General features: G+C 40.6%; 1 protein-coding gene across 1 annotated transcript in view; it reads right to left on the bottom strand.

The window, feature by feature from the left end:
* Positions 1-23,876, bottom strand: part of LOC147023395 (uncharacterized) — a 115,682-nt gene that overhangs the window by 76,698 nt on the left and 15,108 nt on the right. The window contains exon 2 of the mRNA XM_085888775.1: positions 12,545-12,621. Within this exon, the coding sequence (XP_085744901.1) occupies positions 12,545-12,577 (33 nt within the window). The 5' untranslated portion in view covers positions 12,578-12,621. The remainder of the gene's footprint in view (positions 1-12,544; positions 12,622-23,876) is intronic.

Raw genomic sequence — 23,876 nt, 5'->3', positions numbered from 1 at the left:
GAAGACCAGCATTAAAACCTTGTGAGAGTAATTGATACTCTGGTTGAAAACTCGACTTTGTGAAAATTATTAAATTATCATAATCTAAAAAGTTGGGAGTGAGGAGCATCTTTAAAAGTAAGCAGGTTTTTCCACATCCACTTGAACCAACTATGAGACATCTTAATGAATTTGGGAGATTTTTATGGTTGTTAAATTTTATCTTATTTTCCCAAATGGGTAAAAAATCATTCATTTATATATTTGGAAAACAGCTTATTTAATTTATTATTGGCTTTTTTAGAAACTCTATATTTTATCCTAAGTTAAGGTTTAATTTCAAGATAATCCATTATTTTATTTATACAATATCTTGTGTTGATATTTCCCTGAAAATTACATCCATGAATAATATATAACAACAATCCTTTGAACATTTCTCTTATACGTTCAGTTTCTTCCCTTGTAAGGAAAGGTGTGTTATCACCCTCATACTTTACATTCATTTCTCTAATCAATCTTGTAAAGTAATTCATTTTTGATGTAAATCTAAAAGAATTATTTTCCTTTTTATATTTTTTATTATCATTAATTAGAAGATAATCACAGAATATACATTGTTTATAGGCTTTTGACTCTGTGTTTAATCCCCGTCTTTCACACGCAGGACAATTCTCAAATTTGTCATATGGAGAATCAGGAAAGTCTAGCATATTTATAAAGTAAAACTTTACTTAAACTGAAATTCATCTATACTTTCAGTTGTATATTGACTCATATTTAATAATATTACCATCGATATCAATATACTTTTTTTCATTACCAGATTCAACGACAACATTTTTTATATTAAAGGTAATTTTAAAATGATCGTTAACTACTATTGAACGAAATGTCATTTCACCTGATATATTAACATCCTTTATTTCATCAGGATTTACATCTTTAGGGTTGTTGAAAAAGATACAAATTTCTCCTTGCATATTTCAGATGGTCTTATCTTTTCTTTCTAAAGCTTCATCCATAAGGTTTTTGTTTTTTGATACTTTTTCTTGTTTCATTGCTTTTTCTAGTTTTGAATATATTACTAGAAGGAGAGGAGAAACTTTTGTTAGAGATACTTTAATTGATGTTCTACCAGGTATACTAAAAGCCCTTCCACTGAAGGAAATTGAAGAACTCATATTATTTACCATAATTGTTTTTATCCAATAGTTGTTATATTTATCTTTGTTCAATTTTACATCCTTGACATATTTCTCAGTATATTTAACAAATGAAGAGATTGATTGAAACTTGTCTTTTGTGTCTTGAAACATTGTATTTATTAAGTGAAAAAGTTGGAGGATAAAATGGTTTTAAGCACAGATTCACCTGTAAAATAAACGAAATTTTCATCAAGAAAATTTTAGTTTAAGCAAAGATTTATTATATAAATATGGTGAATACAACATACTGCAATGTTTGTAATCACAAATATAAACATTATAGAAAACACCTCCGAACCAACAAATACACATTTAATCTATTTCATAAAATATCTCCTCTTGAGTTGGAAAGAAAACATTGTGATATCTGTTCAAACGATGTTTTGAAGAGAAGTTATAATAAACATCTTCAATCACAAAAATACAAGAAAAATGAGTTTAAAGTAAAGGGAGACTATTATATTGAAAACACTGATGGGGCATTTAAAGGGCATATAAAAATAAGGATTTTTCAATTTGGAGAACCTGGTCCATCATCAATAGCTGAATCAATTGAAATAGTGAAACCTGATGTTGAAAACATTATTAAAAAGTCATTAAAAGAAATGAAAACTTTAAAGTTTTATATGGGAGTGAAAATGAATATGAAAAGACAAGATGAAGAACAAACTCCTTATATGAGAACAGATCTTCATTTTATAACATCATTTCAAGATTTTTTAAATAGTGGGGTTTATGAAGAACTATCAAAACAAGAGGAGGATGTTGATAATACAGTGGTAGGAAGTGGATTCAATATTTTAAAAAATCATCTTTTTAGATATACACATTCTAAAATCAAACCCTCTTAAAGCTTCTTCTTATATTGAATTACCAAAAGAAATAAAACTAAAGAAGGCAATTGTTAATATTAAGAACAATGATAATAAATGTTTTCTCTGGTCTGTTCTTGCTCACTTTCATCCACCAAAATGTAATTCAGAAAGAGTAAAACAATATATGAAATATGAGAATACCTTGGACATTAAAGATTTTAAATTCCCAATGCCACTAACAGATATTCCTAAATTTGAGAAAAAGAATAATCTTTCTATTAATGTATATGGATTAACGGATACAAACAAAGTTCAAATATTAAAAATTTCAAACAACTATAAAAATGAAGAAACACACATTGATCTTTTATATTTTAGTGTTGGAAATAATTCACATTACACATACATCAATAATTTATCAAGATTAATCTCTTCTCAGGTATTCAGAACAGCAAACAAAATATATCCTTGTAAGCGATGTCTTAATTCATTTCATACAAAAGAACGATTAGAACAACATTCAAAATATTGTAGTAATCATAAATCAGCTGTAATTACAATGCCTAAACCTGGTGAAAAGATTTATTTTGAAGATTATAATAAATCTATCATGCACCCATTTGTGATATATGCTGATTTTGAATGTATCCTTAAAAAGATAAATACTGCTTCTCCTAATCCAAAAGAATCATATACAAATAAATATCAAAAACATATTCCTTGTGGTTTCTGTTATTATATAAAATCATCTGTTGGAGAAAAGTATAACAAACTTGAACATTATAGTGGAAAAAAAGCTTCACAAGAGTTTGTAAAATGATTAGAAAAGGATTGTATAAGACTCACTAAATTAATGAAAGAAACAAATGAACCGATGAAATTAACCAAAGAAGAAAAATTAGAATTTAGAAAGAACAATATCTGTCATATTTGTGAGGGGGAAATTAAGGAGTCTAAAGTTAGAGATCATTGTCATCTTACTGGTAAATATAGAGGTCCCGCTCATTCCTGTTGTAATCTTAATTATAAATTACCTTCTTTTATTCCAGTCTTTCTTCACAACAGCGCCAACTATGATGCACATCTATTTATAAATGAACTTTCAAAAACACCAGGGAATATTTCTGCCATAACAAACACAAGTCAAAAGTATATTTCATTTACAAAAATGATATTCACAAAACCTTTAACTCGTATTAGGTTTCTAGATTCTTACAAGTTTATGGGAACACCACTAGCCTACCTCACATCAAATCTAAGCTCCACGGACTCTTTTCCAAATCTTAATTCATTCTTTCCAAAAGAGGAAATTCTCACTAAAGAGGAAATTCAGATTAAAGAGAGAATTCAAAGTAAAGAGGAAACTCTAATTAATGAGGAAATGAATGAAGAAATTCTAACTGAAGATGAAATTCTAATTATAAAGAAAATTCGAACAATGAATGAAATTCTAACTAAAGAGGAAATTCTGATTAAAGAAGGAATTCTCACAAGAGAGGAAATTCAAACAAGGAATGAAATTCAAAGTAAAGAGAAAATTCTTACAAGTAAGGGAATTTATCCTTATGATTATATGGATTCATTTATGAGATTTAAAGAAACACAACTTCCTTCAAAAGAAAGTTTCTATAATAACCTTTATGAAGAAGAGATAAGTGATAAGGAATATAAACACGCACAAGAAATATGGAAAATATTTAAGATAAAGAACCTTGGAGAATATCATGATTTATATCTAAAAACAGATGTTTTATTGTTAGCTGATGTGTTTGAAGCTTTCAGATCACTCTGTCATAATAAAAATTGTTATGGATTAGATCCTGCCCACTATTTCACAGCTCCTGGTTTAGCTTGGAGTGCAATGTTGAAAATGACAAAACAAGATATAGATTTAATCAGTGATGTTGATATGCTTTTGATGATTGAGAAGTCCAAGAGAGGTGGAATATCACAAGTATGTTCAAAAAGATATGCTAAAGCAAATAATAAATATCTTCCAAATTATGATAGTTAAAAAGATAGTAATTATTTGATGTATTTTGATGCTAATAATTTGTATGGATGGGCAATGTCTCAATCTCTGCCTTATGGTAAATTAGAGTGGGTGGAAGAAAAGGATTATGAAAAGGCTTTGATGAATATTGTTATTTCTTCTCAAGAGGAATTGAATGACGAAGAAGAAGGTTATTATTTTGAAGTTGATTTGAGGTACCCGAGTGATCTTCATAATAAGCATAAAGACCTTCCTTTTGCATGTGAGAAAGAAACCCCAAAGAAAGAATGGTTCAGTGATTATCATAAAAGTTTTAATATTAAAGGCAAATCAACAGAAAAGTTATTAACAACATTCTATGATAAAGAGGGATATGTTTTGCATCAGAGAAGCTTAAAACAGTTTTTTAGAGAAGGATTGAGAGTAGCTAAAATTCATAGAGTTTTAAAATTTAAACAAAGTCCTTGGGTGAAAAAGTATATTCAATTCAATACAGATATGAGAGCAAATACAAAAGTAAAATTTGAAGGGGACTTTTATAAATTAATGAATAATGCTGTATTTGGAAAGACTATGGAAAATGCTAGAAACAGGCAAAACATTAGATTCGCAACATCTTGGAAAGAAGCTTCGAGATTGATAAATAAACCAAGTTTTGAGAGAGAAGAGGTTTTTTCAGAGAACTTTTCTGCAATTCATATGAAAAAGGAAAGTATTGTAATGGATAAACCAATTTATATTGGAACAGCAGTTCTTGATTTATCAAAGATATTGATGTATGATTATTTGTATAATGACTTAAAGAAAGAGTATGGTGAAAATGTTTCATTGTTGTATATGGACACTGATTCTAGATATAAAAACTGATGATGTTTATAAAGATATGAAGAAAAATATTGGAGTATATGATACAAGTAATTTCAGCAAGAAGAGTGAGTTATTTTCCAAAAAGAATGAAAAGGTTATTGGTAAGTTTAAGGATGAGTTGGGTGGAAAAGTAATGAGTGAGTTTATTGGATTGAGGGCAAAGGCATATGCTTATAAGTTTGGTGATCAGATTGATAAGAGGTTAAAGGGAATAAAGAAATATGTAATAAAGAAATCAATAACTTTTAGAAATTATTATAATTGTTTGATGAATAAGAAAGAAGAATATAGGAAAATGAATACAATAAGAAGTTATAAACATAACATATATAGTGAAGAAGTAAATAAAAAGGCATTAGGAGCCTTTGATGATAAGAGATTTATTTTAGATAATGGAATAGATTGTGTTCCATATGGATATTGTATGATAGAGTGAATAGAATAGATTGTGTTTTAACGATGGGAAGATGGGTTAGGGTTTTTTAAGGGCTACCGCCGCGTTTTTTAGCAATATATAAATGGTCAAACCAAGTATTAATCAAACTAAAGAGTGGAGAAAATCTCAGTCTTGGTATATAAATGGAAAACATAATGAATGTGAAAAATATCAAATAAGTCTTATTGAAGAAATAACTAAAACAAAGGTAAATAAAACAAATAAGCGAATCAATTTAAAAAGTCGTAAGTTAGAGGATGTAAAGAAAAAAAATGAATATCCTTGAATGGACTGAAAACTTTGATGGTTATCAATTGAACAATGAAAAAACAATTTACTATAATCTCAAAATGATATGTGGCTCAGGAGGTGGTCAAACAAGAGCATTAAGAGAAGTTTATCATTTCGTAATGGCACAAAAGGGGTATCTTAAAAAAATATAAAGATTCAAATGTTTTGTTTTTCAATATTTTAGATGGGGATTATTGTGCAAAGAAAATTAAACTATTGAAGGAATTTGAGAATAAACAAATGTTTATAGGTTCAATGAGTGAGCTAAGCAATATGCATCGGTTATTTGATAAAGAGTGTCCCGAGGCTTAGACGTTTTAGATATTTCTTTCGAATCACCTTTCACAAATCACATTACCACTTTAGTACTTGAACAAATCTTTATCTTATTGCATGGATTATTTGAAAAAAAAGTGTCCCCAGGTTAAAAGGGGAGATAAATAAATATACCTTGGGATAAAAAGGGGGTTTATTTTTAGGGAAAAAAAAATATGAATCGCTGAAAATCCCCCATTCATTTACATGGGGAAAAGTGAGCCAGAACCAGTATATTCACCCTACTCACGTATATTACAGTCACAATACAAATGCACATATAACAGCCAAAACAAAAGTAACAATGCAGAGCTACAACCGAATACGCGTACACACGGCAACACTTAAACAATTCTACTTTACGAGACACGGCACCACAAGATCCAGACAAAAACCCCAAAAAGAAAATGGTGACTTCCCTTTGGGCCATCGAGTCCCTCTCCCACGTCCGTCGGCATGGTCGCGCCTGGCCGCGACTCCGATCCCTGGCGTGGTAGGCGAGTCCTCTTCGGTGTGCCTCGCGCCGGCACGTGTTGGCCGCTCGACGCCACGGACGAGGTTTTTGGCGCTATCTCAGCGCGGGTAGAAAGGGGGGGGGGGAACTTTGTTGCTCGACGTCGTGGTGTGGGGAATGGCAGACGCTCCATCCCGCCAGCGGGGTCTCGGGACCGCACCACAGAAGACCAGGCCAGCGACCACCACAAAGAGGAGACGAAGAGGAAGAGTGAGCCGGAAGAGAGAGAAGAAGACAAAGAGAGCCAGAGCGAGAGCGCTCCGCCCGTGTGCGACTTTTATAGCCCGGGGCTCCGCCCTTCACTCCGCCCCCGTTTTCGGCTCCACCCTCCTTCCAGAGGATCTCGAAGAGGGGCGTTCCCTCTCCCGGACCGCCTCATGCTGGTCATCCACCAATCGGCGGTGAGCTGCCCTCCCCTCTACCTTCACACCAAGCGCGGGGAAAAATGGAGGGAAAAACAGGCGGGAAAACCCGCGCGTCCTCGCAGCTCTTTCCTTGGCGCCCTTGTTTGCCGTTCGGAAGCAGACGTAGTGGCGAAGATGTAGTTGCGTAGATGGTGGAGGTGGTGTGGTTGCAGTGTGGTTGGCGCTGTGATGGGGATGGCGTGGTTGTTGAAATGTTGTGTGTTTGAAATAAAAGATAGAAAAAGAAAAACGCCTAACTCAAAGCGTCGCAGCCCGGATGGATCACATAAATTCCCTCTATACAACGGGTTTGGGCTAACTACACATGTACCTATGAAGATATCTCACCTGAGGGTCCTGAATGGTGGTTTGCGAATTTCCGCAGCCGTAACAATACTTCTCCTTAGCATATTTGAAGCACCCTGGTCCATCAATAATATGGTTGATTTAGTATTTATCGGTTAAGCAATTCTGTAGATCTTGGAATTTGTGGAGAATTTTTTTTTAATTCAAGACGGCCACCAGGTCTTCAGAGTTTGAACAAATCAGCGTAGTTGGAGGAAATGCACTAGAATCATTAGAAGTCTTGTAACACCCTTGTTTAGTTCCAACTAAACTGCCATGATAGCAAGTACCATTTTCTTGATCTATATATTACTAAAACTCTCATCTTGTATGTATGTATGTATGTATGTATGTATGTATGTATGTATGCATGCATGTATGAATGTGTGTTCCCGAAATACAGCCAAAACGGTAGACGATAGCGCAAAAATTTTAGGGCCACCTTACTCGCCATTCTCCTGTGGTGTGCACTATCAAGTTTCGTTCAAATTGGGAAACGGAAAAAAATTATTAAAAAATCAATTCCCGATTCAGTCAAGTACTCTTCGGGAGTATTTGATCAATGCAAACAACCTCAGCGGTATAGTTCGCTGGAGCTATCTTTTTTGTCGTGAAATGATTTTTTTTTTCATCAACCGCTGTCACAACGTGAACCTGTTGGGTTCACGGGTCATCTAGTTGGACATAAATTTCATCTTTGAGGACCATGTGGCTTTGAAGACAAACTATGTGACAAACTACGGTACGATAGAGTTCCTCCCTAAAACTATTGAGTTACGGCAAAGAAGAGCATTTAAAATTATCTTTGACTGCCAGACAGGCAGATCGACTGAAGCAACTGCTGAACAGAAAGTGGGTACTCAGGAGAAGATTCCGTACAATTTGCGAAATTCAGAGCCAAAGTTCCGCTAAATTTCAGGTTCATGTTGTGATTGATGTTTCGATTTGTTTTCTACACTGTTCAAAATGTAAAATTTATTTGAAATTAAGTCGTTCCTCGATCATAGACTGATGTCTGTCAGACAGACAGAGTAAACCAATTGCTTAACCTCGCTTTGCTTTGCACGACACGTGCGGGGTAATAAGTTACAGCATAAATTTCATCTTGGAAAACTGCAACATATAAGGTTGTCCATCTAGCTCACCAAATTCCTTCATCGTTTCTAAAAAAATAATAATAATAAATCTAACATACAAAGTTTTTTTTATCTCACCACTGACTGACTCACTCACTGACTGATATTAAAGATCGGGACCTTCTGGATAATGTAGAAAGTTGAAATTTTGCAAGCCAATTGACATCAAAGCCGACACACCAGAAAAATTCACAGAACCATCTGAAAGCATCCATAAATAAAAATATAAATAAATTTTAAAAATAAATGAAAATAAATAAATTTTTTAAATGCAGGTGAGCGACCCAAGACAATGGGGAAGCATGGTAATTTTGTGTGCCAACAGACATTGAAGCCAATACACCAGGAAAAATCACAGAACCATCGGAAAGCATCTGTAACTGAAAATATAAATAAATGAAAAATCAAATGCAGGTGAACAACCCGGGACAGTGGATGTTGGGGGAATGGAGATATGCTCACACACCTTTGGGGTTTCCTTCCCTTTGGTGTATATATGTTGTATGTGGTGCCGAATCCAGCGCATTCTTGAACAATCCAGGGTCATGAACGAACATACAGGTCAGCTACCACTTGAATGGATCTTTGTCAGTTGGTGTCTGTGACTTCCGAATGACATTACAATGACCCCATCAACAGTGTAATGTTTTTGAAACTTGTATTTCAAATAAACGGATACAAAGCCAAATGAGGAAGTTCACCATTACATACAATGCCCAACTCCGATTCCCACGTTGAGTTGTTTCTGCCACCCTGTGTCCCAATTCTGCTGGCTCAACTCACGCGTGTTCACCTTGTCCTTCGGAGCTGTCGATCCTTTGATCCTGTCGTGGTGTTCTCTCGTCTGCTGGTCCATGCAGGATGATTGAAGAGCTCAAAGGAATTATTTCCCGATACACAATCTTAATGAGTTTTAATCAACCTGATTATAATCGGCTCCATGTGTTAACAATCGCTCTGGACATTAACATCTCGTTCACTCATGGGAGTTAAATTGAGCACGGGGACTATCAAAACGCTCTTTTTGTAGCATGTCACCTGTCTCTCTACACTTCACTCTCACGGGATTACATAGTAACACAGAAAAATCCCGTGCCTTCCAGCAAATGTGATTCTCGTCCATACTGGAAGTTTCGTCTCAGAATGTTCCAGCACCTTCACAAATCTCACCAGGCAGTTTACAATAAAAAATTGCCATCTCCAGTCAAAATTAGCTCATTACATCAAGCAGTTTATATTACAATTTACCAATTTGTGCTAAGCAAAACATAACATGTAACCATCAATTTTAATCGTTAATTTAAGTGCATTTACTTATGCTTACAAATACCATAACATCTAGCTTTTAAATGGCGATGGGGAAGCAAGGTTCGAATGCTTACACAATGTGTGTGTAATATGTGTAATGCTTACACAATACAACAAAATGTGTAAGCATACCCCGCTCAAAAGCATACTACTGATCAGGACAAAATTTTTATGTATATTGTTACGGCTGTGGAAATTTGCAATACACCAGAAAGGGTCCTTAGGTGAGATATATCGATAAGTTAATGTGTAGTTAGCCCACACCTGTTGTTTAGAGGGAATATGTGTGATTCATCCGGGCTGCGACGCTTTGAGATAGCCATTTTTCTGTTCTCTCGTTATTTTGGATCAAACCTACAACAGCACCACCTTCGCCACTTCCCGCACTCCGAACACTGTTCTCCACGGACCACGCTACGACCCTTTCTGCGTTTGAAAGGATCCAAGAACGCGGGCGTACGGCGTGTGGAGAAGAAAACCAACAATGCCTGTGGGGTTTTCCCGCCTAATTTCCCCACCTGATGCTTCCACCTGAATCCCCCCCCCACCATGCTTGGTGTGAAGGGGAGGGGTGGGGCAGCTCGCTCCCGATTGGTGGATGCACGGCGTGAGGCGGTCGGAGTGGGGGCACGCCCCCTTCGAGAGCTTTCTGGAAACGCCTCGAAGACAGGTGGAGCCGAGAACGGGGTGGAGCAAAGGGCGGAGCCCCGCTCCTTAAAGGGCGGACGCGCGTAGGGTGCTTGCTCCTTTTTCTTCTTCTTCTCCTTCCGTGTGGATCTCACTCCCTCTTCTCTCGTCCTGGTCCTGGCTCCGCGTTTCTTCTTCCTCGCTGGCTCTTCCTCTTCCTCTGCGCTCATCTGCTCTGGCAGCTGTGGAGGCTGGGTCTTGGCTCATTCTGGTCCTGTGCTCGCAGTTTGGCGGGCGGCTTGTCCACGGAGGCACGGACGGGAGACGTGGCAGCGCCGGTGGTGTGGCGGACCTGCGCATTTTGGCGAGGAGTGCCGGAGAGAGCTCGCAGACCGCGAGAGGAGTCGGGGCCAGGCACGACCACACCGACGGTCGTGAGGGGGACTCGACGGCCCAAAGGGAAGTGACCATTTTCTTTTCGGGGTTTTGTATGTGTGTTTGTGGCGCCAGTCTCCATAAGTAAAACAGTTTAAGTGCTCGTAAAGAATAACTAATAGTCGGTTGTAGTGCTTTTGCCTTGCTCATGTCTTTGTCCCCGTCCCGTACATGATTAATTTTCATTGCATTGCCTGTAAATTGCATGACTGCCCCTTGCTTGTGTGTTATAATAAATGTCCTTGCTCGTTGAACTGTTTCCCATTTCGTTGCGTCCTTTCCTTTGTTTGAAAGTTCCATCTTGCATCACGTAAGGGATTGGTAGTGGGTGTAGACACCCAATAAATAATCACAAAACGTCGAGGTCAACGATAACTCCGCTCGGTTATCCCTGCAGCACGGAACGAGCCGCTTAAGCGGTTCGTATCCGGAGTCGACCTGCGGCGTGGTACAACTCCTCGGTACGCTACCCGCGCGGGTACTTAGGTATATTGACATTCGGCGATTCACCCTATTTCGCACGGGTAGAAAGCGGACTGGGTTGTGGTGAGGTTAAACCCCCACCCGTGGCTAGCTCCTTGGCGGTAATTCCAAGAGGGTCACGACTGAATTGTCCGTTCCGGTGGGTGACGCGTCGCGATTAGAGTTACGTGGCTGATCGCACGCCAGGCGGGCCAGAATTCGTAACAATATATATATATATATATATATATATATATATATATATATATATATATATATATATATATATATATTTGTTTTTTTCGAATTATTTAAATTATATATTTATCTTTACTAATTTTCCATGTGGAATCGTTCAGCTTACTCAGGACATCCTAATAATGAATGATGCTTTCGCATCTCTCGAGGTGGATTTGAATAATTGGACAAATGGTCCATGTATCTCTCACAGTTGCAAATGATCGGCTGCACATTCAGGAGAATATTACATACGAGTGCCTCCTATGACATTGGTGCAAGTACAAAGAGGGGATCATAAACCGGGCGAAGGCGGGAAGTTTGACCATGTGGTTGAATTTTCCCACTGAACAACTCGCGTTGCAGGAAAACTACCGTGCTGCACCAGCATAAATAAACAATGGTACATAAGCAACTGCTGCATGTTGCTTCAGGCATGATGGAACATAACATGCCAAATTGCCCAGGCATCACGTATCACACAAGCAGAGATCTGTGGTTTGTGGGCATGGGGGTCACCCTTATATCCACCTATCAGTCATATTTTGACTGCGACGGTATTGTTTGTTAATAATGGCATCTAAAATATTTATTTCCCAGAGAGTACATTTGCTTGATTATAGCCGAAGGTTATCTCCGGATAGAACGACTTCAAAGAATGATAAACAGCGTTCATCGAGCTGTGATGACTACACTCACCTGTGGGTCCTTGAAATTTGAATGTTGCCACGGAAGGTATTTTTGTTTATAAACGTCAAGGGAATCACAATTAGTTGCCATAAATATTGATTTGACTACATGTAGGTGGAAATATGCTGTGGTGAAGAAGCGGAACCTAATTAGTGAACATAGCGCCATCGCTGATATATGTATTCCCACCTGTTACAAAATGACAAGGTTTCAAAAAACAATATGAACAAGTTGAATTATTTTCCATTACGATATGTCGGAGTTTATGTTTTGTTTTTCTTTGACAGGTTTCACGTCCGTGTTGGACAATAATTATGAAGCCAATTTGTGGAGATTTCTGAGCCCAAAGACTGTATAGCTCAGAAACTTGCATCTCACATTTACCCGGTCAAAGCCCAGCGATTATAATAGGCTGAGCACAAAAATGTCACATTTATAAAGACCCAAAGTTACAATGGGGTACACAAGAGAGGTCGACCGACCTTGTGGTCCATTCTGCTGTCGATTTCCGTCATGCTGGGTCGACGACGCTTCACGTAATATGACCAGCCAGTTCCTGCTGGGGGGGTTACATATTGGAGGGGTTACTGTAAGTATGGATGTTCCACATTCTATGATCATTCCAGTTGTATATTGGTCTGTTTTATACAATACACTTAAAGTACCAAACTACAGACCGTGGGCATGAGGGATTTAGAGGAGGGAGGGTGTCCATGAAGTCAAGACTTAAATTTTCGACCTGATTAGGGCACAAGGAACTCACTGTTTCTCTCCCACTTTTTCCAATTCCTCGATCCACCCTTCAAAACGTACTTGTGTCACATTTCCAACATATTGGCCGTATACCTTACAATGACTCAATGGGCAGATTGGAATATTTCATGAAAGGCTTATCAATATCATTTGAGATTCTGAAGCTTTATAGCAAGTACCATGTACAGCACCGACAATTTTTTGACTCACAATCACCTTGTTTTCTTGTAACTTGAGGCGTGCTGCGCCTTTGAATAAGTTTGTGGAGTTGTGATGTAGGCCTATAATAGGATTCTGACCTGGCCAGTCCACAGCAAAGTGGAATCTCAGGAGTTCCAGGAAGATGTCGTGAAGGGGCTTGTGATTGGCCATTGATCAGCATCGTTTGTTCAAAGCAGACAGTGTAGCTATAAAAAAAAAAATTGAAAAACTACACAAATTGGAAGATAAGCCATAGCAACCTGCAGGTTGCAATAGGTTATCACTTTGTATGTCGCTGCATGAGACCTATTACTACTGATCAGGACTCTTTTTCTCCATTAGTCATCCGCTGTTTTTAGCACTGCTCTGATAACATATTCTTGATGGTACTGCCCATCATAGACAACTCTCCGAATGTCTACTTCTTCACCAAGAAAGTATATTTCACTTAATTCGCCCAGCTTTTTCTTCATTTATTTTTGCTTGACAGGTGAAGGATCGTATTCGTATTTGTGTGTTCTGTCCGAAGGCAGGTCCGGGACTGCCAAAGCAGTTTCTTGGCAAGGGTCTTGCTGGGTGGTTTTCCGTTGCCTTCCCAGAAGTGAAGATGTCAAATTAATTTTTCCCTTCAGTTTGTTATTTATCAATAAATGTATAAATGTTATTTTCAAATAAATTACACCAATAAATGAATTACACAGGTACGATGTGACAATGAAAACGAAAGATGATGGAAAAAGGAATGTGTGGTTGATTTGTACAAGAGATGGGTTGGAGAGGGAAAGGGATGCAGGAAAGGAGGGAGAGAAAGAATTCCAGCATTTTTGTGTACATAATAAGAGTTCCTTCAAAAGGAACTCAATGCAAGAGGAGGTCAGAGCACCAAGCAAGGAAGCAGCAGGACCATTTTTGAAAGTTATTGGTATGACTAAACCGACCTCTAAGATTCTGAGCAGATGCTCAGAACATTACACAACCGAGTCTGGTTAAATTAGTTAAGACACATTATATGTATATCACTTATCGAAGTAGTTAAGGAATATCATAAAAGTAGGTAGCACAACAGGAAATTGTATCCGTGTCTAGCTTTGAAGTGAAGTTTGAAGATGTGGGCAATTCAGAAAAGATTCCTGATGGTTTTGTCTCGAAGGTCCAGTGACTGGGCTTCTTCCAAGAGTTGATGACAGTTTATGATGGAATATTCATCTGATGTGCTTTCTAAGAGACAGAGTAGCCAACGATAGATTTTAGGGTTAAATAATTTCCAAGTGCATGCTTAGTTGTCTTGGCTTTGGCCCTGCAATTGAAATTAACTTTAAGTGCCTTAACATAAAGTCTATCTCTCATCTCAGATCACTTTATGACTGACAACACTTTACTAATCAACTTGATGAGCATTCACAGGTTTCCCAGCAGTCCTCTCTCCCAATGAGCCTTTGCCCCCTGGGGTGTTCTAATGAGACAGTTGGCCTCCAAAGGACAAACTGCCTCTTGCTATGAATAATCTCATGATCACTTCCACAGGAGCTGATCAAACTTCGAAAGAGACAGCTGGAAATGAAATTGTGATATTCTGGGTATTAACCAAATAGATTTTGCTGTAAACTGGATGAGTTTTTATCCAGGCACATGGACACGATCACTCTCACATCTCAAAAGTTTGAGAGAAACGGCAGCCTTTATGCATGAATGGATATAATGCGATATGACGTCGAGATTTACTCCTGGATATGTAAAACTTTTTTATGTGTTCTCGGATGCCTGCGACGTAGGCTTAGCCAAGGATATAATTATCACCGATATTATGGTCTGCTGCCTGTGTTCAAAGGCTGGAGGAGACATATCTATCCAGCATTGTCCTTCCATGCCTGGTGTTGGTTTAATGCTTCGGGTGGTGGGCTTGGGATCCTCGGATCCTGAGTTCTAAATCCCGCCCCCGTTGAATTAATACCAGGTGGGGGTTGACTCAGCCTGTCATCCTTCTGAGTTTGGCAAAATGAGTACCAGCTTGCTGGGATGATTGAGCCATTCAAGTATCCTGTATCAGAGTGGCTACCTGTCCAGGATTGTGCCCAATAGCCTAGGAGACTGCTTCAGCAGCACCAATGCTCTGTCCAGAGTATGGTCCAAATGGATTTGGATGCAATGCCCTTCTAACACAAGTTAATGACGGGTAACACAGTGAAATACTCCGACTCTCTGGAATATCCTCTTCATCTCTTTGCTGAAGACTCCACTCTCTGCCGCACCATCTGTCATCTGACGATATGTCGTAGTTTATGTTTTGTTGTGCCATACCATATTCGCTGTCTGCAGATCTGGGTAAAATCACAAATTGGTCCATCACGTGGAACATGTCTTTCAATCCTGACAAATCTCACACTCTCACTAAGTCTCACCGAAAGGACCGTTTGGACCCCCCCCCCCTCCCCCATATACTTTCACAACAATCCTCTGGAAGAAGTCCTTTCTCGCAAGCTTCTGGGTCTCACTATCTGCCATGATCTTTCCAACCTGGCCTCCAAAGCCAGTCGCCGACTGGGAATGCCCCATCGTGCAAAGTTCTTCCTCGGCCCACCTGAGCTCATGACCACATAGATCCGCAGCCTGATGGAGTACTGCTCTCCCCATGGGCTGGTGCTCCTACCTCTCACCTTTCTCGGCTTCATGCAATGGAAACCAAGGCATTTTGGATCATTGGTATTTCCCACAATGAGGCTGAGTCTTTGGGTCTCTCACTCTCTCACCGCAGGCAGGTCAGTGGTCTTTCTGTCTTCTTCCGTCTCCTCTCTGGTCTCGCCACCCCTGCTCTGTCTGTGATTTGTCCCCACAATATTTCCGCAGGGTGCTCAAGTTCCGCCAACAACCCCCTTCTGGTAAAACTACCAAAATCACGAATCACTGCTCACTTTCACTCTTTCATTCCTCTTTTTTCCCACCTTTGGAATAAACTCCCTCACTCTGTTCAATCCCATTCTTCCCTCCAGGCCTTCAAAACAGCTGTTCACCACCATCTCTTATTGTCCCCCCATCCAAAATCACGATCTTTTCTACCCCCGTTAATCCACCCCAAACCCACCTCCTTAAAATTCCCTGCTTTTCTTCCTGAAAGTCCCTGTAATGTCCATCTTGTATTCCCCATGTTCCCCACCCCATCCCTCTCCCTTCCACAGATCTAATGTCTCTGTTCCTTGCTGTTTTGTCCTTCCCACACCCTCTTGTCTCATGCCCCCCCACCACCTGCTGTGCGTTAGCTCTCATACGAGCCTCGACAATGTATACAATTTTTTTTTTTTTTTAAGTCTACCTGTTGAGCATATCTATGCCACTTTGTTGTCTTTTACTTCTGCCACCAAAGGTGGATGGAGGCTATGTATTCACCTATTTGTCTGTGAGCAGGATATCTCAAAAAGTTAAGGACATATTCGTTCTATACTTGGTGGACAGGTTGGGTGTGTGACATGGACGAAATGATTCGATGTTGGTGAAGATCCGGATCCAGACACCAGAATTTTTATGTGACTGTTCACCATTGACAGATCGGTCCAAAAACGATACACAGAACGATATTTCAAAAAGTTATGCATGAGTTATGACAAAACTTCGCGGAAGAGTTGGGTAGGTGATAAGAAAAAGCCGATTCGATTTTGGTTCAGGTCCAGATCTAGATCTGGCCTATCAGTGGGATACAATACGTAAACTATTCAGCCTGGTGGAGGTATGTGCTATGCCAAGTGCTGTTCTCGTTAAAAGTCTGTTGTACATGGATTTCATTTCTTCTCTCATGAGCCATGGGCCATTCTGATCTCACCAAGCTTCTGCTTCCTTTTCATTCAAGCTATTCTAGATAGCCAATCATCATCTGCCTGGATCTGCTGGTCCTTTTTTGAAATCACTTCAGCAAAGCTGCTGAAGTGTGATTCAGCTCTAATATGTGTGTATAAGTGAAATACATGCCTGCTAAACTTATCCCTGGCATTACAGTTAAAGTGTGATTATTGAGACAGTCTGTGGTTGCAACACAATGAGGAATTACTGGAAGCTGTCCTCAAATGAGGAGTTTCATTGAATGTACTAGTGTAATGGATGTTAGTAAGTGATTAAGAAGTTAGGAGACAATAGCTCCAGGAGCAAATGGGTAACATCCAAATAATTATAAAATTGAGTTAGCATAGTGTTCGTAAATATATTCAACTAGCAAAGGTAACCAGCATTGCTTTCTCCCACACCTTCCCCTCCCTCCCTCCTCCCACCCATGTCCCCTGCCACCTTACCACCCTATCCCCTCCCTCGAGTCTCCCACCCGACCCTTCCCCTCCATCCTCTAGCATTCACCCTTCCCCTCCCTCCTCTCACCTGGTGTTGCCCAGGATGTAAAATACAGCTTTTGGACTATCACAATTAAGCACATATTTAGTCAAACATTTTATCTATCAAGCTGAAGAATATTGAACAGAAATATTAACAAAATTGAACATATTGTCATGCTTTTAGGTGGACAATTTTTAATATCTTTCAATCAAGGGCCAGAGCATGTTTACGGATCAAAATCGCTTGTTTTACAATTTTTGCAAGGTGGATATATGGAGAAGTTGGCTATGGTGGTAACCCTTTTTTTCTACAAAATCTCCTTTCACCCTTGAGAGTTTTGTCATAAAATCAGCTGTTACATTGCCTTTAAATCGATGTTTATGTTGTGTTTGTACTCTTTTTGGTTTTTGAATAATTCGCAATTTGCGCATTTGAGAGGTCACTTGACAGCTTCGCCAATCTTACAGATTATTGTAACATCATAATTAACAGTTATTTTTCACATCTGATAGCATATTTGATGATTGGAGCTCACCATCTCACCAATTATGTAGGTAACCAGGTTGAAATCCCCAAAAATTGGGCTTTTTATAAAACATTGCATTCATGGATCTCCCTCGGAGATAGTGACTGGCGGTGGCTCGTGTTTTTATAAGTTATGAATTGTGAGAAAATAACTGTTTAAAACCCCTAGTGAGATGCTTCATGGTAAAAAAAAAAAATGTGATCCTATACAGTTTTGTTGCGATTAACCTTGGGAGCTCAGAGGAGTTGGGAAATTACATCATATAATGCAGAGGTGTAGGAAAAAAAGGTGGAAAATTGCCTCTCTGACAAGGAACATGTCAGGTCAGGTTCGATCTGTGACCTGCTACAGGTACCATGTAAACCTGTACTAACCTGTTCCATGATCGGGTTGGTGGCGACTAAACCGTCTCCCCCACCAGGTTTTCTGGTGAGGAGGGTGTTTGGATATGGACACCCAGCAAGATTAAAAACAAAACCTGTCAAAGGGCGGAGGAGCTCATTGTGAGCCAAGGGCCATCCATATCTAGTGCCCAACTGTGTCTGCGGACGTCCTCCTGCAGTTGGGTTACTTTTTATGAGGAGGATGGTGCACTCGCGCCACTGTAAAACCCTTCATTCCGCAAAATGCAAAAACGCAAAAAAATCTGAAAACCCACTCCGTGGGAGTACCTCCTGTGCAGCTTCCCTTCACAGGGCAGCTCACCGGATGACGGGATTGGGGCAAAGCCTTCGGGACCCCCAATCTTTGATGATAGGAGGGAAACCACGGGGTAACATCCCTGGGTCAGATTGCGGGAGAGTGTGTCGGAGTGGTGCTGAGGTGTCGTCCACCAGACGGCGGTCTCCTTGGGTTAACCTGAGGCGGTCCCTTCGGGTGGGTGCCTGGAATGTCCTATCCCTAAGAGAGGATGATCACCTGTCTCTGTTATCATCTGAGCTCAAGCGTTTGGACATCGGGATTGCAGCTCTCTCTGAGGTTCGGAGACCGGATTGCAGCGAGATAATGGTGGGTGGTTACACCTACTATTGGTCTGGTCGCTCTGATGGTTACCATACCCAAGGAGTTGTTGTAGCTGTGTCCAATAAGCTGACTCCAATGATAATTGAGGTAACACCGGTCAACAAGCGTATTATGAGATTAAGGATTCGTCACTCCTTAGGTGTCATTTCCCTGGTCTCTGTTTATGCTCCGACTGAAGCGAGTGATCTCACCGTGAAGGATGCATTCTACGCCACACTCGAGTCTGTGGTTGATCAGTGCCCCAGACGAGATACACTTCTTGTCTTGGGGGATTTCAATGCATCGACTGGAACTGATAGGGATGGTTATGAGACATGTGTTGGTCTCCATGGGTCAGGAACTATGAACCAGAATAGCACTAAGTTCCTTGACTTTGCAAGAAGTCATGGACTTAGGGTGGCTGGTTCATGGTTTCAGCGCCCACAAGCTCATCGCTAGACCTGGTATTCCAACGCTGGCGGTGCGGCAAAGGAGATTGACCATGTCCTCATTGACGGTCGTTGGAGGATGATCCAGAACTGCAGGGTCTACCGGAGTGCTCAGTTCCTCAATACTGACCACAGGCTTGTTGTAGAAACTCTAAAGCTGCACCTTAAATCCTGGAGAATGGTACCATCCCAGCCTAGGCTGGATGTTGGCAAGCTCAGGGATGAGAGAGTAGCTGAGGAGTTTGCGAACAGGCTGAGTGGACACTTGGGGGGTCTGGGTGCTTTGGGGGGTCCTGAAGAGTTGTGGAGCGCCTTCAAGACCACCGTCCTTGATGTTGCCGGTGGATGTCTTGGAGCTCACCGCAGGGCAAAGAAAAATTTTGTCTCTCAAGGGACACTGGATACCATTGACCAGAGTCGCAGGGCCAGGCTGAATGGCAGAGCTGAGCTGTTCAGGGAGCTGAGGCGTAAAACTGTACGTGCACTGAGGGTGGACAAGGAGGCCTATGTGCGAAGAATCTGTGAAGGGGTAGAGCATCACCTGTGGACAGGTGATTCTCATCCCGTTTACAGGGGAATTCGCGCATTGCGTTCATCCAAGCCCATCCCTCGGAGCACTGCAGTTCGAGCAGAGAGTGGTAGGCTCTTGACAGAGGAGTCTGAAGTGAAGGCCCGCTGGGCCGGTTACTTTGAGTGGTTGTACCAGGCTGATCCCCAAGCTGTCGAGTTGGACGTCAAGGGTGTTACAATCCCTGTTGCTGACCCTTGAATCAACTGTGGTCCACCTTCGCTTGTGGAAACACGGGCTGTGGTGAACCAGTTGAAACGGGGCAAAGCTCCAGGGATCTGTGGCATCCATGCTGAACTTCTCAAGGCTGGTGGAAATGCCGCACTAGTGTCGTTGCATGCAGTTTTGTGCTCTGCCTGGAACACAGGCATCATCCGAACTGATTGGAAGAGGGGCCTTGTTGCTCCTCTCTGGAAAGGGAAGGGTGATCGCCAAGACTGCAACAACTACCGAGGGGTGACGCTGCTCTCAGTGCCCGGCAAGGTCTTTGCTCGGATAATTCTTGATAGGGTTCGCCACCATCTGCTTGAGCACCAGCGTCCAGAGCAGTCAGGCTTTACACCAAAGAAGTCAACGATTGACCGTATCCTTGCCCTTCGTGTCCTCACCGAACGCAGACGAGAGTTTCGGCAGGGGTTGCTTGCAGCCTATGTTGATCTCTGTAAAGCGTTCGATTCAGTGAATCGGGATGTCCTCTGGAGGATTATTGGTCTTCGTGGGGTGCCACCAAAACTGATCGATCTGATGTCTGAACTCTACTCTGGTACTGAGAGTGCTGTGAAGTGTGGTGGTACCATCTCTGACTTATTTCCAGTTGTTACTGGAGTTCATCAGGGGTGTGTACTGGCCCTCACACTTTTCAGCACTTGTATGGACTGGATTTTAGGGAGGATGTCAGAGAGATAAAGCTGCGGTGCATCGTTTGGGAATGTCAAGATCTCGGACCTTGATTTTGCAGATGATGCAGTCATCTTTGCGGAGACTTTAGACATCCTTTTGGGGGCCCTCAAGGTGCTGAAAGAGGAGTCGGAGCTGCTGGGATTACGGGTTTCTTGGGTCAAAACTAAGATCCAGGCTTTCGGTGACATCTTGGATGCTGCTGTCCTGTCTGTGTCTGTTTGTGATGAGGATGTTGAGGTCGTGGAGAGATTCACTTACCTTGGCAGTGATATTCATGTCTCTGCTGGCTGTGAGTCAGAGGTCAATCGACGTCTGGGTCGGGCCTGGGGAGTCATGGATTCACTGGATCATGGGGTGTGGCGCTGCCGGTACCTGTGCGGGAGGACGAAAGTCCGAGTCTTCAGGTCCTTGGTACTTCTAGTCTTGCTCTATGGATGCGAGACTTGGACGCTGACCAAGGATCTGAGACGGAGACTTAATTCCATTGGTACCAGGTCTCTTCGGAGAATCCTTGGCTATCGCTGGTCGGATTTTGTGTCCAACGAGCGGTTGCTGAGAGAGACTCGGATGAGATTTGTTACCTGCATAGTCCGTGAGCGTCAGTTGCGGCTGTATGGACATGTGGCTCATTTTCCTGACGCTGATCCTGCTCACCAGATTCTCTCAGCGAGGGAGTCTCATGAGTGGAGGAGGCCAGTGGGCCGACCACATGCCTCGTGGTTGCAGCAGGTTGACCATCATCTCAAGGAGATGGGGATGGGCCTGGCATCTGCCTGGAGGATGGCCAGACGGAGGCCCCTGGAGTACCGGCGGAAAGTGGACGCAGCGACGCGCTGTTCTGGCACATGCTCCCATACCTGACCCTGACCTGTAGGAAAAATTGCATTGCTCTGACCTCCTAATTTGAAAAATATAGCACCCACAAAAGCAATGTATACAGTGATTCGTTTGTATGAAGACCAGGCATGTGAAGATATGAGTGATGAAAGTGAAAAAAAAAATTTCAGTGCTTTATTGTCCAGAAACCGGTGTGGCCTGGTCCATGTCGAGGCATTGTTGAGCAGGCGGAAACAAAATTATTGACTTAAGACCACTGTGAAGTGACAGTGGGTTGACCAAGATGGCATGCCACCATCTTGGTAAGACTTTTTTGTTTTTTAATGATGAGTACCCACTAAATTCTCTTCAAAAGGAGTGTTTAAATTTTCCCAAATACCCAATATTCATTCATGTCCTCCCTTATATATGCATGCAAAGTTTTGGGCCATGAAGTTTCCTGGTCTTGGAGTTATGGAGACACACAAACTAACACACACCGACACACACACCATATTATTATAGATAGCTTATTTTAAGACAGTATAGATATTAAAGGACTTGAAGACAGCAAATGTAGTCACAATAATTGTTATCAAGGGAAGCAGCAGGATATCATAGGCCAACGAGTTTAAATATGTTTTTTATACAAGGCCTTGGGCTCTAGGCTCATGGAAGAACCAGGTGATGGAGGATAAAAGGGTAATTTGTTGACAGTGGACTCATGTGGAAATATCTACACAAAAATAAGGAAGTATATGAATGAAAAGTAAAAGCAGAGAGGCGATAGATAGTAACCTGCAGATAATAGGGGTGGGTGTGGCAATGGTTAAAAGGGGTTAGAAAACATCAGAGGTAAGGATGGAAGATGACATGAGATGGTGGTGAGCTGCAGTTTTAAAGCCTTGGAGGGGAGAGTGGGAATGGACTGGCTCCACGAGGTAATTCCACAGCTAGGAGAAAGGAGGAACAAAGAAATGGAGGTGGTAATTAAGCCTGTGTTAAGAAGAGGAGGTTACTGGAAGAACACAGCATGCTGGGGGCCTGGGGAACATGGAGGGCTTAAAGAACAGTAGAGTAATGCTAGAAGAGAGGCAATAGAAAGCAGAGAGGTCACCAACCTGTGGGCAATGATATTGTGACATGCCTCTGAGTCTCTATGGAAAATACTGATGATGTTACAAGTCATCTTCATACAATAAATCGGCTTCTGAAAAATTTCAAAATTATCTAAACTTCCTTTGTTTCTCTGATCTATTGGTAATGAAAAAGCCTTCGACAGTGTGGAAAACAAATGCCATCATAGAAGTTCTACATCACATAAATGTCATCTCCAGATGTATCGATATAATGAGCAAAATGGAACAGAGGCCTTGAAACTGCACCAACATAGTAAGAAGATCAAGATTGAAAGGTATTAGACAGTGAAACACGATCTCAACAAAATTATTCACTGCATGCTGAGAAGTGTTCCAACACCTAAATTGGGGACAACAGATAAGAAGAATAAATGTCGATGAACAAGGATTAAATCACTGACGATTCATTGATGACATTGTTTTAAGTTCATGTAATGCTGAATCACTGAAAAGCTTGGTGGAAGAGCTCAATTTGGAGAGTCAAAAGATGGACACTAAAAATGAATATGATAAAGACAAAATGAATGTTCAACCACTTAAACAAAAAAGGAAGATATTAAAATTGATCATTGTTAAAATTTAATTTACTTATGGCAACTCATTCAAATGGATGTGGATCACTTTTAATAAGTGAAGAGATGTAGGACAAAGAATGATGGGCAACATTTGTAATATTTTTATCTTGCCAAAACGAAGTTTTTGCAAGATATGCTAGTCAGCTTGTATGTTTTTTTTTTTGCTTTTTTTTGTTTGTCTGTAATCACGTATAAAAAATTCTGCAGAGCACAGTTATCATTGGAAATTTTTGTAACTTCGCATATCAGAGGCCTATAGAGGTCCCTTTCAGCACATAAAATTTTGAAGGTCAAGGTCAAAGGTCAAGGTCACTTTGTCGCAAATCAGAGGAGTCGACGAAACCCTTATTTTTTGAGTAATTTTGATCAGATCGTCTTCAAACTTCATGGGAATATAGTTCATGGTCTGGCGCTCAGCTGATTAATTTTGGTGGCAATTGGCCTTGACCTTCATGGTTAGCGCCTGAGGTCAAACATATTTGACCCCAAGGTCAAATTTTCAAGTTTTAGGAACCATATCGTGTAGAACCTCAAATTGAACACCTCGATGAGTGCTTTCTAGATATGTCAAGCT

The sequence above is a fragment of the Eptatretus burgeri genome, chromosome 7, assembly GCF_056783735.1.
Source record: "Eptatretus burgeri isolate ZD-2024b chromosome 7, Ebu_testis_v1, whole genome shotgun sequence".
Lineage (NCBI taxonomy): Eukaryota > Metazoa > Chordata > Myxini > Myxiniformes > Myxinidae > Eptatretus > Eptatretus burgeri.
The sequence above is the reverse complement of the archived record's forward strand: the minus strand, read 5'-3'. Positions and strand labels throughout refer to the sequence as shown.